Consider the following 18625-nt stretch of genomic DNA (forward strand, 5'->3'; position numbering starts at 1 on the left):
ACCAATTATTATTCTGCTGAACTCTCTGTAGCTGCGGGGCGACCACCTCCTGGAACGGGCACTCCAGGAAATTCTCAGCCTCCTGTATGCCCTGCAGTGACTCCAGCTGCTCCTCAAGCTCAGAAACCCTGAGCTTGAGTTCGAGCAACTGGAGGCACTTCCTGCACACGTGGTTATCCAGGATACATGAAGCATCCTGGAGTTCTCACATGGCTCAGGAATCGCAGGCAACGGGTCTCAGCTGTCCCATTATTTTGCTTAAAAGTCTATCTGCTTACAATATAGATGTAGGTATCACTATGTATAATGTATGTTTTTAGCTTAGTATCCCCTCCCGGATTATTGTCTCAACGTTTTCCCCACCGCTGACATTGGACTGACTGGCCTGTAGTTGCCAGGTTTATGCCTCTCCCCTTTGTTGAAAAGGGGTCCTCCAGTCCTCTAGCAGCACTCCCATAATCTAAGGAAAAGTGGAAGATTACTTCCCTCAGCCAAGCTAGAATGCATCCCATCTGGACCGGGTGACTTTTCTACTTTTGAGTGCTGCTGTTGTGTCTCCTTGTGTTCGTATTACTATATATATTACAGACACTTTTAGTTCATTTTAGTTAGTGCTTTTACTCAGCTGTATTCTTGCTTTTGTTACAGTGCTGCCGCATGGTGCGGAGTGATACAAGATGTCCGACGCTGCACTGTGCACTGCCCGTGCACAGTGTGCCACATAGCAATATAACTACACCATACCAAAGTAGTTCCACTTAACGATGTGATACTATAGCAATGTAACAGCTGCCAACCTTTTAAGTACCTCTTTATTTATTTCTATCCTGTCCAATTTCTCCACTACCTCCTCCTTTACTGTGACAGTGGTACTATGCTCTTAAGTGAAGACAGATGCAAAGTACTCATTTAGCAACTCAGCCATGCCCTCTGCCTCCACAAGATGATCTCTTTTTTTGGTCCCGAATCGGCCCCGCCTGTCCTTTGATTGCCCTTTCAAGTTCGATCTGCAGCCTGTGTTGAGTTAACTGATCTATTGAGTGGAGTGTTAGGTGTTGCTACAATTGACCTCCTGGAAGAAGGAGGTTAAGGAAAGCATCAGCCAGTATTCCAATGCATGATCACTGCCGCTGGAAAGTGGACATGCATGAATGTTGGGTGAGGACAGAAATGGACTCTCACATGATTGCCACTTCACCTCTGTGGTCAAATACAGACTAGTACTAGTAATTTGGAACTATCTCTCCCCCAAAAAGCTATGGAGCCTGGGACAATTGGAACTTTCAAGACAGATCAATAGATTTTTGTTAAGTAAGAGTATCGAGGGATTTGGAGTTAAGGAAAGTAAATGGAATTGAGGTACAGATTGAATAGCGGAGCAGGCTCAAGGGGCTGAATGGCCTGCTCCTGTTCCTATGACACTGGCCAGGCTCACAATGAAGAACAGACGCTTGGGCAAGGTGGCCAGTGTTTACTGAGCTGTGAGCCAGTGCCTTCAGGAAGATAGTAGAAAGCTGGGGCAAACTGATTTTGAAATGTTGGCACATGGCAGACTTGCAGATTCTGGTGTTGGGGTGCGGTGAGCAATGATTGTGTTGGATTGTCAAGGCAATGCTCTGTTATGTGCAATTTTCTGCATTGCCTGGTTGCTTTGGGACAAAATTTATATCGGTGTGATCTCAAGCAACCACATGTAGAGGAAAAAATCTTATCAATGTCGTTTCTGGGAAATTGATCTGTTAAACATAAATCTCACACAGTCCCGAGTTGCGCTAAGCTAGCATGCTGCTATTAATATAGCCTGTGGAAAATTGAAAAAGCTCATTTTAATACAGGTAGACTATCCTTTATCTGGAAACCTTGGGACCAGCTGTGTTTCGGTTTTTGGAATTTTTCGGATTTCAGAAGGTTTTCATCTCCATATCTGACAACAAACACTGTTGCTTAGCAACAGCTTGTAAACACTCGGGCCCTGCCTTGGAAGCGTCTCTGAAGCTGTTGCTAAGCTACAGAGACTCTTTCCACAGCCTGACTGTTTTAAAAAAAAAAAAAAAAAAAAATGCTAGGGGAAGTAAAAAAAAAAAAAAAAATGCTAGGGTAAGAAAAAAAACCTAACAAAACAGCTGCTGATTTCTGCCGTTAGATTGAGGTTTCCGGCTCCGTATCTGAATTCCTTGACTTAGCAGAGGCCTGGGGCTTGACTGCTGCCACTAGTTGTGGGAAAGCCGGATATCAGCTGACTCCTACACTAAGCTGGCCCGCAAATCGGGTCAAGGGAGGGGGGGGGAAGAAAAGACTATCGGACGGGCCGCTGTATTGTTGGGTTCACTCTCCCGGTACCTCCTTCACACTGCCCGGCTCGGCCTGCAATCTCCTACCCAGGAGGGAACTCTGTGACCCTCTGCCCTGCTCACAGGGAAAGGCAGAGCTCCCGGACCACTCCTGTCATGTTTGGCGCCACTCGGGTCATGTTGTGCGCACGACTTACGCTCCACGAAAAAACTTTCGATTTTTAGAGGTTTTCGGAAGTGCGGATAAAGGATAGTCTACCTGTACATCAACAAAATGTAAACATTTTGCAAGATTTGCATGGGAGGAGAGTTTCCAGTTGTGTACTGAAATGAATGGTTCTGCCCTCAGGTTTAATGCTCACAATACTTTATCACAAAAATACATATCCGTGATAATCTGTTGACTGTCCTCTTGTTTCCTTTACATGCCTTGCTCTTTTGTCTCTGTCAGCACATTGAGGCTCAGCTATGTACACCTGGAACTGAACCTAAAGTTGCATCCCCAGACTGGTGGTTAAAATGTAATTTTGAGAGAACTGTTGTATTTTCCGAAGTATTCCACAGGCACAAACCCACAGCTGCCGTGTGGCACTGATCACTGGTGCTCCAAACATCTGCAGTAACGCATTGCCGATTCATCCTTCAGAATACTTGTTTTCCATATTTTCCACTTAAAAAAAGTTTTTAAAATAAGATTTATATCGGTAATTATCCCTTGTCTATGAGCCACTAGTGCTTTGACCTGTGCAGCTCTGGTGCTGAGAGAATAGATCCCTGCTACCAAAGGCCCCTGTAGCTAGCCACTAGGAGATACTGCAGACTGCCCGGGCTCCAGGCTCTCCAATTATCCTTCCTTCTCCTAGCAAGACACCATATTCTCTGCTTCGTATAGGTGGGACCTTAACCTCCATTTGTCCTCCACGCCATATTAACCATCAGTACCACCCCCTGTTTTTAATCTCATCTGGTCCCATATCCCTCTAGAGTAGAGAAGTGGAAGACAATACTGACCCTACCAAGTCAGACACCATCAGGTTTTAAAAAATGGTGGCTGGATTATGTTCACGTCATGACAGGAAGTTGACACTGGACCAGACACTACATCTAGTCCAGCATAGACCTCTAGAACATGTAATCTAGGTTTTCATTGAGTTTTTATACTGAAGAAATAAAACTCAGTGTCTGACACGAGCTGTGAGCAGTGACATGTTGGGACTATGGCATTATCATTTCACTTCAGTCTACAAAAACAGGGTGAAATGTTTCTCAGGAAGCCTTGGCTTGACAACAAATACTTAAAATTAGAAAAGGCAAACAATGTTGTAACAAATGACAATTTGAGTTTGAACAAGCATTTAAAATTATTTAACATTCAAAGTATTGGAAAATAGAATATAAAAATGAGGCAGAATTTGACTCTCCAATTTGATATAGTTTTTAAATTGGACTATACCTTATCCTAACTATCTCCTAAATTGCACCCACCCCCTCCTTCAGCCAGAAGTGTGGTATGGATATTTCCTTGCCTACTCTTGCTGCCAATCTATGGGACAGGATTAATACCAATACTGATTTAATTCCTTTGCCCTGTTTCTTCCCCCACCCCAACCAAAAAAAATGGTGCATTCCACTATCACAAGATGTTTTCTGGACAGTTTCACAAAAAGAGGTAGTGCATCCAGTTATTCGTTCCTGGATTCCTGCTCCAGGTCCAAAGGTAAACGAAGTATAATACACCCAATAAAATTTCTATAAAAGCTATCAGTAGATATGATGTGCAGTGCTATGTCATGGCCAAATCTATGTACATGCAGTTTGTGTATTTCATATCCTTCCTTTCTGTGACACATCTTCATATAAATTGTATCCAAAAATATTGTTGTCAAATGGAAATGATTTCCTGTTTCTGTTCATTTTTGTAACAGAGATATTCTGAGCAGGTAAACTGGACTAGCTTCTCCACAATCCAGCCCATTTGTATTTCAGTGTTTTAATCCTTGAATGTCCATGCTGGCTCTAGGTGGTCTGTCCATCAGCACTGATTGGAAAGATTTTCTTTTAAAATTGTGTTTGTTTCTTCTGTGCCTTTCGTGGTCTCTGGAGGTAATAGTTCTGCTGGGTGGGTTTCACATTCATCTGTAAGATCAATGGTCACACGTTAAATACAGAATCAGACCTGCACTAGACACTCCTCTATCCAGCATCTTATCTGTATGATAAAAATACACTGGGGAAGGGGGAGAATTGGGGGATTGGGAAGTGCCATGGTGAGTTTCTGTCTGTGATGTGCCCTTATGGGTACGAACTGCCCATCCCAATAACATGACCCTATTGCCACAATTTGGCACAGCTGGACCCTCGGAAATTTCAATGCCGCTGTGTTTCCATTATTCAGCATAAGATGGAGATATTTTTTATGGTCGATTCTCGACTACAGTATATTGGATCCTTTGGAAGGCTGTTACAGTACTTTGTATCAATTACATTTTAAGATAGGCTGGTTGCATTATTTCTTTGGAACTTATACACTGCATTCAATTCTAGCGTGATTGTAACAGACTATAAATCTTTAAAGTTTTAACTTTGCTGTGTGTTCTTTTATTAAAAAAAAAAAGAAAATAGGCCTGATTGAAAGATCATGGATGTCAGCATTGAAGATTCATGGGCATCTGAATAAGAGAAGAGCTTCACCAGTGCTCCAATAGGGATGAGGGGATTGTTTTATCATCTCAGTTAGCCATGGAGTGAATTTGCTCGGGCTGGTTGGATCACACGTCTGCTGCCCTCAAAGAAAGAGTAATCACAAATGCTTTGTCGTTAAGCTCCGCTTGACGACCCTTGCAGCACAGACAGCAAGTCTAACCAGCTCTGCGAGTCACCCTGGATCTCTCGTACACCCCCTCACTCAATGACGACACCAGGTTCCACATGTACGCTGATGACACGCTGCTTGTCTGATGAGCAGAAATTTCCTCCAACTAAATATTGGGAAGACCGAAGCAGTTGTCTTTGATCCCCCACCACAAACTGTTCACTGTCTGAGGCTAAACTAGACCGTTCGCAACCTTGGCACCTATTTGACTGAGATGAGCTTCTGACTACATATCCGCTTCAGCATTAAGACCGCCTACTTCCACCTCTGTAATATCGCCATTTCCGCTTTTGGTTACCAGCCCCAATATCTCCTTATGTGGCTCAGTGTCAAATCTTGATTGATAATGTTCCTGTGAAGCACCTTGGGACATTTTACTATGTTAAAGGCACTGTATAAATGCAAATTATTGTTGTTGTTGACACAGGCCTGGAAATATAGGGTGTAGGGGGAGTGGAGTCAAAAAGTTAAGGATAAAAATAGAGAATTTTTCTAATCTTATTTTTGTATATAAACCCCAAACAAGACAGGACAAAAAACAATGAAAAGATTAGACACTTGTAAGAACTTCAATGTCTAGCAATCCACAGTCTCTTCACTTTTTTTTAGATCCATAGTGTGTTCTTGTGACTGAAGCCCAAGGACCTTTCATACATGAGGTCCTTTCTGTTTCATCACTGCCAGATGGTTGATCTGGAGGCAATACAGAGTTCATTTACACTTTAAATAGGAGAAAAACACACAAATGTACGACCTTAATAACACTCAGATTCTCAAAGTATCAGAATCACAGATTGTAGGTGATTACAGTCACCTGGTGTGATAACATTACTGTAGCATTGGCCAGATATAGTAAGACGCAGGGGATCACTTTCCAGTCAGAACCTTTTCTTAATCTATCAGTGTCAATTGTAGTAAAACTTCTGTCTTCCTTGTGGGAATAAAATCAGTACATATGTGAACTCATTACTAAGTTAATAGCGAGCTCAATAGACAACACAGGAAGACAGAAGAATTTCACAGACACCCAATCTACTGTCTACGGATTTTTAAAAATGAACAGGTGGGTTAGCACATTGTCCTGTCACCATGGGGACCTGAGTTTGAATCCAGCTCAGAGCGATGGGATGAAAGTTCTTTCTGTCCGTTGGCTATAAGGGTCCTTTGTGAAATTAGTTTGGGTGGTTTGAACTGAGATGTGAGTGAACATCAGCCCATTGCACAAAACCACCCCATATCCAGCACTTATTGGCAATCTCAGTCCCAGATACCACAGATGGCTGGTGTAGGAAATGCAAAAGTTCACACTGGTGCAGTAGGGATTGCTGATTCCCTACTGCATGAAGACATATTGGGGCAGTAATTCCTCCCCAAACGCGTGAGTACGGAAGGGGTACTCACGCGTCTGGCCGGAGGAAATGCCGGTTTTCAGCATGCACAGCGCATGCGCTGAAAACCGGCATTTCCTCTCCTCTAACCCAAGAGGTGAAGAGGCTAGTGCGTGCGCTGTCGGGGGCAGCGCGTGCGTCTTGGATTTCCTCTGTTTTGGGGGATTTGCGCATGTGTAAAGGCCTCCGGTCTTTACGCTTGTAAAAAGCACACGTAAGTATTTATTTTTACAGGTAAGTGGTGTTTTAGTGCAATTTAGAATTTTTTTCCCCACAGGTTTATTATTTTAAAGAATCTACAATAAGGTAAGTTTAGTTTTAGACCCTTTTTATTAAAAATTTATTTTTTTCAAAAAAAAATTATTTTTTAAATTTTTTTAAACTTATTTATACTTAATTTAATGATTGGGATGTTTTTTAAATCTTTATTTAAAGTTTAATTAGTGTTTTGGGCCCCCGTAGTTTTCATGAGTTTGACAGCTATTACTCTCAAACTCATGAATGAACCTTCCCCTCCCCTGATTGGTTGTACAGTGCTCACCTGATCCCAGCCGGCACATCGCACTAACTACGCCGCTGGATCAGGTAAGCACTGCGCGCTGACATCTGAACCGGGCCTGTGACAGGAAATGCAAGCAGGCCCGGGCTTCAGATGTCAGCGCGCAGGGTGAGTGCAGATTGGGGGCTTGCACGCGCGGCAAGCCCCCGATCCTAATTTCAGGGCCAATGTTGGGCAGAATAGAGGGAGGTTACTCTGTATCTCATCAAACTACACTGGTCCTGGGAATACTAATGTTGCCACTGGGTGTTTGAAATGGGAAAGTTGCCACAATCTTTTTTTAAATAAGTATGCAGTTCCTTCAGTAAATGTCAAGTAAAATAGTCTTTGACAGATAAAAGTCTGTCTGGTCTATAGGAACTAAATATTCCAGGATACTTAACCTTTAGAATAGATAGGCAAAATGGAAAAGGAGGAGGGGTAGCTCTGATAATCAAGGATGTCATAAAGACAGTAGAGAGAAAGGATCTTAGCTCTGAAAATGAAGAAGTAGAATCAGTTTGGGTGGAGCTAAGACACAGCAAGGGGCAGAAAACATTGGTGGGAGTTGTTTATAGGCCCCCAAACAGTAGTTGTAATGTAGTGCAGAGTATAAATCCGGAAATTAGAGGTGCATGTAACAAGGGAAATACAGTAATCATGGGGGACTTTAATCTACATATAGACTGGGCAAACCAAATTTGCAGTAATAGTGTGGAGGACAAATTCATGGAATGTATGCAAGATAGTTTTCTAGACCAGCATGAAGAGGAACCAACTAGGGAACAGGCTATTTTAGAGCTAGTATTGTACAATGAGAAAGGGTTAATTAACATTGTAGTAAAGGGGCCTTTAGGGAAGACTGACCATAATAATGATAGAATTTTTTATTGAGTTTGAAAGCAATTTAGTTAAATCCGAAACTAGGGTCTTAATTCTAAACAAAGCAAACTACGTAGGTATGAGGGGCAAATTGGCTACGGTAGATTGGGAAACTACATTAAAAGGTATGATGGTAGAGAAGCAATGGCTATCATTTAAAGAATTAATACATAATTTACAACAAATATACATTCCTTTAAGGCACAAAAACCCCGTAAGAAGTGGTCCAACCATGGCTAACAAGAGAAGTTAAAGATAGTATTAGATCGAAGGAAGAGGCTTACAATGTTGCCAAAAAGAGAAGTAAGCCTGAGGATTGGGAGGATTTTAGAATTCAGCAAAGGAGGATCAAGAAATTGATAAAGAAATGGATAATAGAATATGAGAGTAAACTAGCGAGAGACATAAAAACAGACTGTAAAAGCTTCCAAAGGTATGTCTTCTCTTAGGCAGAGAAAAAGGAAAAGATTAGCAAAAGTAAATGTGGGTCCCTTACAGGCTGAGACAGGAGAAATTATAATGGGGAATAAGGAAATGGCAGAGAAATTAGACATATACTTTGTGTCTGTCTTCACGGAAGAAGACGCAAAAAACTTCCCGGAAATAGTGGAGAACCAAGTCTCTAGTGAGAATGAGGAACTGAAAGAAATTAGTATTAGTAAAAAAAGTACTGGAGAAATTAATGGAACTGAAAGCCAATAAATCCCCTGAATCTGATGGCCTACATCCTAGGGTTTTGAAAGAGGTGGCTATAGCGATAGTGGATGCATCGGTCGTCAATTTCCAAAATTCCATAGATTCTGGAATGGTTCCCGCAGATTGGAAGGTAGCAAATGGACCCAGGTTCGAATCCGGCCTCGGGTGACTGTGTGGAGTTTGCACATTCTCCCCATGTTTGCGTGGGTTTCCTCCGGGTGCTCCGGTTTCCTCCCACAGTCCAAAGATGTGCGGGTTAGGTTGATTGGCCATGATAAATTGACCATTAGTGTTAGGGGGATTAAAATATGTGGGGTTACGGGGATAGGGTGGGATATGTGTTGGTGCAGGGGTTACGGGGATCGGGTGGGATATGTGTCGGTGCAGGCTCGATGGGCCGAAATGGCCTCTATCTGCATTGTGGGGTGTCTGTGATTCTGTGAAATGTAGCCCCACTACTTAAAGAGAAAGAAAGACTTGCATTTCTTTAGTGCCTTTCACAACCACCGGACGTCTCAAAGAGCTTTACAGCCAATGAACTACTTCTGGAGTGTAGTCACTGTTGTAATGTGGGCAACGCGGTAGCCAATTTGTGCTCAGCAAGCTCCCACAAACAGCAATGTGATAATGACCACATAAACTGTTTTTGTTCTGTTGATTGAGGGATAAATATTGGCCAGGACACCAGGGATAACTCCCCTGCTCTTCGAGTGCCATGGGATCTTTTATGTCCACCTGAGAGAGCAGACGAACCTTGGTTTAACATCTCATCCAAAAGAAGGCACCTCCGACAATGCAGCACCTCCTCAGCACTGCAGTGGAGTGTCAGCCTAGATTTTTGTGTTCAAGTCCCTGGAGTAGGACTTGAACCCACAACCTTCTGACTCAGAGGTGAGTGTGCTACCAACTGAGCCACAGCTGACACTGACATTTAAGAAAGGAGGGAGAGAGAAAATGGGGAACTACAGACCAGTTAGCCTGACATCAGTCGTAGGGAAACCGTGGTAACAGGGCACTTAGAAAATAATAATAGGATTGAGCAGAGTCAACACGGATTTATGAAAGGGAAATCATGTTTGACAAATCTAAGGTGCCACACAAGTGGTTATTAAACAAAATTAGGGGTCATGGGATTGGGGGTAATATACTAGTATGGATTGATTGGTTAACGGACAGAAAACAGAGAGTAGGATTAAATGGGCCATTTTTGGGTTGGCAGGCTGTAACTAGTGGGGTACTGCAAGGATCAGTGCTTGGGCCTCAGCTATTCACAATCTAATTCAATGATTTGGATGAGGGGACCAAATGTAATATATCCAAGTTTGCTGATGATACAAAGCTGGGTGGGAATGTCAGTTGCAAGGAGGATGCAAGGAGGCTTCAAGGGGATATAGACAGGCTAAGTGAGTGGGCAAGAACATGGCAAATGGGATATAATGTGGAGAAATGTGAAGTTATCCACTTTGGTAGGAAAAATAGAAAAGCAGAGTATTTTTTAAATGGTGAGAGATTGGGAAATGTTGGTGTTCAGAGGGATCTGGGTGTCCTTGTACACGAATCAATGAAAGTTAACATGCAGGTGTGAAGGAATAAGCCATATAACCTATTCAGAAAAAGACACCATTCTATGAAAGAATTCTGGCCTTATTAAAACATGACAAACTGGGTCTGGAAATCTAGAAACCTAACGATGAAAAAGCTGTGATAGCATTCTGGCTATTGAGATAAGATAGTTGTTGACACTGAATCAATAACCTTATTGAAACAGAAGGTTAAAGGCTCCTGACAGTCTGAACCTTTGGGAACAAGACAATAGTTCACCCTGTACAAGGTGTTCTAATTCACACCCCATAAAAAAGCACATAAAAGTAACAAACATCTGCCTTCGTAAAAATGATACCAAGTAAAATGCACCTGCTGTTGCACTTTTTTTTATGGTAAACTTAGAACACCTAGAGGAGAGACATAATTCTGTAGTGCTATCAGCTGAGGTGACTAAGAATTGCAGGGGTTAGCAGAAAAATGACTAGAGATAATTAGCTTACATCAACAGAAAAACTTAAAGGAAATACCACTGGAAAAGGGTATAAATATTGAACACTCAAATGGGATAGGAGACTTGCTTTAAAGGGGCAAAGCGATTCTTGACTTCAGAGGCGGTTCTGTAAGTCTCCAACTCTTTGTACCTTGGGGATCAAAGGTATTGTATTTGATTTGGATATCCTGTAGAAAACTAAGAACTGTAAAACTGTAGTGAAGTTAAGATTTGAGAGTAGGTTCTCTGATAATAGAATTGTAAAGCTTTCTCTTTTTGGAACTGTTAATGTTGCGATTGACTCACCAACTGTAAATTACATGTGGGTTCTTTAATAAATCTATATATTTTTAGAATTGTCTCACTAATACTTCTGTATCAAACTCGCAAACTCAATCTCTGTACACTCTTTGGTGAGGAGTTGCAGAATTCTGGGGGTGTTTTCTGGACCCTCATAATATCCGGAACGTTACAGTCTAGCTAAGCTTATTAAAAGTGCTATCTGGAGGACGGTAACATTTTCAGGTTGTTCCTTTCCTTTAGGGAGAGATAGTCCGGACCTTTACACCCAATTAAGCACCTTTAGGATTCAGCTACCTCAAACTTTAGTTGAAAGTGAACGTCTGAGGAATACGCTTGATCTGGAGTAGCCCTAAAGGGGCTAGGACTAGTAATTATCCCTTCATAGGTACAGCAAGCAATGAGGAAAGCAAATGTTTTGTTGGCCTTTATTACAAGAGGATTTGAGTATAAGAGTAAAGACATCTTACTGCAATTATATAGGGCTCTGGTGAGACCACTTGGAGTATTGTGTACTGTTTTGGTCTCCTTACCTAAGGAAGGATATACTTGCCATAGAGGGAGTGTAACAAAGGTTTACCAGACTGGTTCCTGGGATGGGGGGATTGTCCTATGAGGAGAGATTGAGTAGACTAGGCCTATATTCTCTAGAGTTTAGAAGAATGAGAGGTGATCTCATTGAAACATACAGTACAAAATTCTTACAGGGCTTGAGAGGGTAGATGCAGGATGTTTCCCCTGACTGGGGAGTCTAGAACCAGGGGTCACAGTCTCAGAATAAGGGGTCGGCCGTTTAGGACTGAGATGAGGAGATATTTCTTCACTCAAAGGGTGGTGAATCTTTGGAATTCTCTAACCCAGAGGGCTGTGGAGGCTCTGACATTGAGTATATTCAAGACAGAGATCGATAGATTTTTGGATATTAAGGGAATCAAGGGATATGGGGATAGTGCAGGAAAGTGGAGATGAGGTGGAAGATCAGCCATGATCTTACTGAATGGCAGAGCAAGCTCGAAGGGCCACATGGCCTACTCCTGCTCCTATTTCTTATGTTCTTATGTAACTTAATATGTGCACAGACTGTTATTTCTAATATATCTGGCATTCAATATGCACCGATCCACATTCCAGGCCATAGAGCCTATTCTGAGGGGGAAGAAAAAGCTTCAGCATTGTTTCCCTCTCTGTGGTCTCCGCCCATGGCCTCAGCATGAACCAGTATCCAAATCTATAGGTAGATACTGGGAAATGTGTACAGCACCAAAGCATAACAGACCTATACCCTACTGGGATAATAACTCACCCTCTGGTCCGAGATGTTCTATTTTGCTACCTGCCTCCATTTGTGCTCTTGTCCTGACAGGAGTTCTTGGTTTTCTTGGTAAAGGCATCTTTAAATCTGTGGTTGATAAAGATTTTTATGACTATAATATAGTGTGTGCATGATTTAAAACAACATGACATAAAATGGAGGAGTTGTTAGCTTCCAATGTGTGGAACAAGAAAAGGCCATTTGACCCATGAAGCCGTTCCTTCCACAGATCGTATACAATTTACCCCAAGATGGAATCAACTCCATCCATTTAATCTGCCGGGGAAAGTTTGGCATAAATACCCATGATTCCAAAAAGTAATCAAGCGAAACCCCAGAATAAGCTTCTCTGATGGCCCACTAGGTAAATGTACAGATATTGTGGTGCGGTTCTCAGTCCGTACTGAGTTAACTGATTGCAGCTAGTGTAGCAGTGGAATGCTACAACTGGCTTCAGCAACCCTAAATTAGGGAGGGGGAAATCATTGACTATTCCCACGTGAAGAATGGTCACTTTACTTCGGTACTGGAGCGCTGCCAGCAGCCACAGCTGATCACCTTCGGAAATAGGAACAGTCCTTCCCGAGTATTCATTTGTCTCCACTACTCAAACCCTGGCTTGCTGCTCTTCACAGACAGACAGCACACATTTACTTATTTTGTTTGCAATTGTTATTTCCATCCTTATTCCTCCTGTGGTTTCCCCAACCACACATCTTTTCTGGTCAAGGAGGCAGGCTGGAAAAGTGCTGTCAGGGTCTATCAATGCTACTTTATGGCTGGCTGTGGGGGAGCTGCAGGAGGGTAATTTGTGGTGAATGGCTTCTGATTTTTCTCTTCCTGCTTCAAGTATTGAATTTTCCCTTAAAGGATGAAAATCATCTCTGTCTCAGCCATTCCTGGAGCAAAGAATTCTGTGCTACAACAATCTTCAAAAGAAATTTCTCCTAAGCTTACTCTCTTAGTTAAAATTTTAAATTGATGATTGCTTATCACTGATTCCCAACCAGAGGACACCATCTTTCCTTATTCACTCTATCCAAACTCTTCATAATTTTAAATAGTTCCTGATCATGTCACTGTGTGGAAGCAGAGATATATTGAGCTATGGGGAGTGAGCAGAACACTAGGATTAGTCTTGGATTGCTCTAGCAAAGAGCCAGCACAGACTCACTAAGCTGAATGGTGTCCTTTTTGAAGCTCCAAACTTAAATGGTCTATAGGAACTTAATATGGAGTCTTGTGCTGCAAATCCATATCCACAAGTCAGTGGCCTCCCTTGATTTCCGTTCCCTCCCTTACCCAGTACTGCACTCCATCCAGGTCAGAGAATAGAGTGGCCTGTATCTTTGATGTCTCCATAGCTGTACTCCATGCAGCTCCAAGGGACTAGAGAGGAAAACACTGCATCTCATAGTCTGGGTATGAGCTAGAGAAAATCTCAATTACAGGAATTGAGTTACAATGAGTTAAGTCTGAAATTGACTGAGGTCCATTGAATGGGAGCCCAGCTACCGGTCACTGAATGGAAATCCACCTATCTTTCACTGAAGAGTAATATTTACCTGGTAAATTCTGTAAGTTCTTAATTTGCATGTTTTGCTTTTAATTTCTTACAACCATGGAACCTTTTTATTCACACGCTGTTTACAAACCATGTAAACAGAGTGAGAACAAATCACTTACTCTAATTTTTTTTTTGAAATTTAGAAACATAGCTGAAGGGCCAAGACCCATAGTTAATGAAGGGGTCAGCTGTACCTTCAGATGTTGAACGTTCTTCATTCTTCTCCTTTCCCTCCCCCTCATTGTTCAGTTTCCTCGTTGATGTTGAATTTGATGATGTATGCTGCTCAGTGCTGGGAGCTTCACCCTGAGTTAAGCTTTTTTGCAATGCTACAAACTTTCTTGGAATTGGTACAGGATTTAAACACTGGGCTTTGTTCCCTTGTTGCAGATATTTCCTGCGAGGAGGAGGAAGCAGGATTCTTTGGGCCCCTCCCGATGTAATTTCTTCTCTTTTAGTATCTTCTTCACTGTCAGATTCTGTATTCTTGGCTTCTTTGGACAACTGTCCTTCAGAATTCTCCTCTTTATCTGAATAAATAAATGAAGACACTTTCTTAAACATTATACAAACATCTGGATCCTGGTTTCCAAAATCTTTCCCTCTCTTCTCGGTTCTTCTGCTCAAACGACTTTTGTACCTCGTGGGATAGTTATTTATTTTTCCAATTTGCTCCCCTCCTCTCCTCTCCTGAAGGCAGCAACTCTTCACGGTTCACAGGAGCCAACAATTGCCCAGCACCTCACCCAAGTGCCAGTCCTGATGCATGAGCCTAGACAGTAATGTTGGAAGGCTACTCACTATAAGGGCATCACAGCCAAGTCCTATCCCCTCCTCAGGAGCAGGAACCCTGGCAGACTTTTCCCCTCCCTAGATCAGAGATGCCAATTGTAGCACCCCTATTACCATGTTAGCCAACTCAGCAGAACCTGGGACCTTCCTGTCTGTACAGTTCAGTACCACTTTAGACCCATTAAATCATTGGGCACCTCTATGCCCTGTTCTTAAAATGCGCTATTGTACGGCTGTGTGGAAACCAAGAGGGGAGCTCAGTGTCAGTGCATTCAATTTGAACATATTCGAAATCTTTAGCGGGTCTATGGCGATCTGTAGAGCATGCTGTGGAGATTGACTATAAAAAAAATGGTATTTGCTGGAAAACTTTCCTTACAGCATGAAAGTTTCATCGTACTATATTTTGCCATCATTTATCGGAATGCTTTGCCTTGGTTCCAGTTGGAGAATGTGGTGCTCTCATGGTCTGGAATTACTACTGGAGTTATTATTAATGACACGGAAAGGGAAAGTCAAAGTTGGTGTGCCCTCTATTTCAATACAGTAAAAAAAAATTATTCGTTCCTGGGATGTGGCAAGTCCAGCATTTATTGTCCATCCCTTGAGAAGGTGGTGGTGAGCCGCCGCCTTGAACCACTGCAGTTCTTGTGGTGCTTAATGCAAGCCAAAAAGTGATACAGTATATAAATTCTGTACTTGCAACACAGCTCTTTTACAGGTGCATTTAGATGCTTCAGCCCAATGTGGAACTGAGCCATACAGATCTGTATTGAATTAGCAGATTTCAGACATGAGGCAGCAGGGGCACTACAATTGGTCTCAGTGCCTCTCGGCTAGTTAAAGGAAAAACCAACTAGGATTTCCACTCCTGATCACAATCCAGGGACCTCTGCTGGAAAATGCATACGTGTGGATGTCAGGTAAAAAAGACAAACTTGCATTTGATTAGCACCTTATTAGAATCACAGAATCATAGAAATTTACGGTAGAGGAGGTGGCCATTCGGCCCATTGTGTCTGTGCTGGCCGAGAAAGAGCTATCCAGCCTTATCCCACTTTCCAGTTCTTGGTCCTTAGCCTTGTAGGTTACAGCACCTCAAGTGCATATCCAAGTACTTTTTAAATGTGATGAGGGTTTCTGCCTCTACCACCCTATCGGGCAGTGAGTTCCAGACCCCCACCACCCTCTGGGTGAAAAAAGTTCTCCTCAACTCCCCTCTAATCCTTCTACCAATTACTTTAATTCTATGCCCCCTGGTTATTGACCTCTCTGCTAAGGGAAATAGGTCCTTCCTATCCCCTCTATCTAGGCTCCTCATAATTTTATACACCTCAATTAAGTCTCCCCTCAGCCTATCCAATCTTTCCTCATAGCTAAAATTCTCCAGTCCTGGCCACATCCTCGTAAATCTCCTCTGTACCCTCTCTTGTGCAATCACATCTTTCCTGTAATGTGGTGACCAGAACTGCACAGAGTACTCTAGCTGTGGCCTAACTAGTGTTTTATATAGTTCAAGCATAACCTCCCTGCACTTGTATTCAATGCCTCGGCTAATAAAGGAAAGTCTGAAAGTATCCCATATGCCTTCTTAACCACCTTATCAACCTGTCCTGCTACCTTCAGGGATCTGTGGACATGCACTCCAAGGTCTCTCTGTTCCTCTACATATATACCATTTATTGTGTATGTCCTTGTCTTGTTTGCCCTCGCCAAATGCATTACCTCACACTTCTCTGGACTAAATTCCATTTGCCATCTTACCAATCCATTGATATCTTCCTGCAGTCTACAGCTTTCTTCCTCACTATCAACCACACAGCCAATTTTTGTATCATCTGCAAACTTCTTTATCATTGATATATACCACAAAAAGCAAAGGACCTAGTACTGAGCCCTGTGGAACCCCAGTTAAAACAGCCTTCCAGTTCAAAAACACCCGTCGACCATTACCCTCTGCTTCCTGCCACTGAGCCAATTTTGGATCCAACTTGCCACTTTCTCTCGGATCCCATAGGCTTTTACCTTTCTGACCAGTCTGCCATGTTATTGTCTCCTCAAAATATCGCAAAACATTCCACAACGAATGGATTACCTTTGAAGTAGTCACTGTTGTCATGTAGGCAAAGTCAGGATTGGGTTTTGGTTGCAGTAGCCCAGCTGTCAAGTAGGCTGCTGAACCTCATTGAAAAGGCTCATACGTGAAGGGTGGGCTCTTGGGCAAAGTACCGGGTGCTGGCTGATGCCCATGGAACCCAGCAAGAAGTCAGTGCCTTCAGGGGGAGGTGAGGAAATTAATGGGGAACATACTTGCATAACTCTGTACGGCAAATCCAATAACTGCCTCCCTCCACAGTAGGTAAGTTTTTAAAGCTGGAGGAATATCAGATTTTACCTGCATTACTGCCTGCACAGGATTTAGCCATATTGGCTAGCGCAGAAATTTTCAGAGCTTGAGGTGGAGGCTGTGGTTTGTTCTCTCCAGAGATTCCTTCTAAAACAAAACATTAAGTGCATAACAGCCATTGTCATATCTTGAACACAGTACATACACATACAATGCCTACACTAAGATACTGCTCATCACAAGATAAATACAGATGACCCAGTTTAGCTCATCCATCTGGAAAAATCCTACAGTTCCCCATCACAGCAGCTGTTTCTTAAAGGGTTCCAGCGTTTCCACCTCCATTACCCACTCATTGTGTTGATCACACTTTGTGCAGAGAAGTTTCCTAAATTTTCCATTGACTAGTTTGGACCAGTGTCCTTTTCCTACTGCCATGGTTTAGTTTGTAGTAGTTTCTGTACCTTCCTTTTCTATCTTCTACACCTCTAAAAGATTGCTTCTCAGTCACCTTCTTTCAGAGCTGAAACTTCTAAGTTTCTCCAAATTTCCCTCTTAACTCAGCCTCCTGACACTAGGGATCAGTCTTGTGGCTCTCCCACACACCACTTCCAGGGCTCAAATGTCTCCTTTATATCTGAATTGGACTCGAGGTGTGATCTGAGCAGAGCACTATACAGTTTGATGCATAAATACACTGGGCTAAAAATTGAGTAGCGCCCCAATTGGGGCGCTAACTTCGCTGGGGCGCTACTTTTAGTGCCCCAGAAAAATTAGTGTCCCCGCGCTGGAACTTGAGTGGTTGCGCCCCAAGGGGGAAGCGCGGCACTACTGGAAGCGCCCTGCATCCCTCTTGGGGTGCTGCGAGTCAATATTGCGGCGTTATGTGCCACAGCGCCACACGCGGCGGTACGTCGCACTGCGGTATTGCAGGCCTTTCCCCCTTCTTAAAGGGGAGGGGCCTTGTGCAGCATGACCTGGGGCCCAGCTGGGCCCCTGGGGATTGGGAGTGCAGGCAAAAGAGCCCGGCACTCGAGAAGTGCCGGGCTCTTGGAGCACAGCCAGCACTCCGCAGGGGGGGGGGGTGGCATTTCAGGAGGTCTGGGACTGGAGCGCAGACCGGTGCTGGCAGGTGGTCAGCAACAAAAATGGCCGCCCCGCACCTCGCCTTTAAACTGTGCCTCCCCGGCCGCAGGTACGCCCCCTGACCCCGTCGGTCATAGCGTCCGGAGGTATGTCAAGGGGCGCTCCCAAAGATCATGGCTGGGGTGTGAGCGGGGCGCTGCGCACGCCAATGACATCATTGCCCGCAGCACCACAGGGCGCTACCAGTTAGCGCCACCACTAACCTCCCGCTGAATTTTGTGGGAGGCGTGGGCAGTGCCGTGCCCGGGCGCTAGTTGGTTTGCGTCCCGTTAGCGCCCTCTTAAGGCGCTAACGGGAGGCACAACCAACTGAAATTTTCCCCCACTATATCATAACTGCACATAAAGACCCCGCAAGGAGTATTTTTTTAAGTTATGTTCTAGATTCAGTAAGGAATAATTTTGTGGAAAGCTTCATCCTGAATGTTGTAATAGGTTAAGTATAAATTAAGTTATTCCA

At 43.3% G+C, this 18625-nt stretch overlaps 1 protein-coding gene across 5 annotated transcripts in view; it reads right to left on the bottom strand.

The window, feature by feature from the left end:
- Positions 1 to 592: 592 nt before the first annotated feature.
- carmil2 (capping protein regulator and myosin 1 linker 2) overlaps positions 593 to 18625 on the bottom strand; it is a 314585-nt gene continuing 296552 nt past the window's right edge. For 4 of the 5 annotated variants that reach the window (XM_085991326.1, XM_085991329.1, XM_085991328.1 and 1 more), the window contains 4 exons: positions 17069 to 17167; positions 14076 to 14411; positions 12306 to 12401; positions 593 to 4427 (listed from right to left, as the gene is read on the bottom strand). In XM_085991326.1, coding sequence (XP_085847452.1) covers positions 4324 to 4427; positions 12306 to 12401; positions 14076 to 14411; positions 17069 to 17167 — 635 coding nt within the window. In that variant the 3' untranslated portion in view covers positions 593 to 4323. The remainder of the gene's footprint in view (positions 4428 to 12305; positions 12402 to 14075; positions 14412 to 17068; positions 17168 to 18625) is intronic. The other variant, XM_085991327.1, reaches the window with a different exon arrangement.

Source organism: Somniosus microcephalus, chromosome 6, assembly GCF_052327205.1.
Source record: "Somniosus microcephalus isolate GS21.2 chromosome 6, FLI_Smic_1.0, whole genome shotgun sequence".
Classification (NCBI taxonomy): Eukaryota; Metazoa; Chordata; class Chondrichthyes; order Squaliformes; family Somniosidae; genus Somniosus; species Somniosus microcephalus.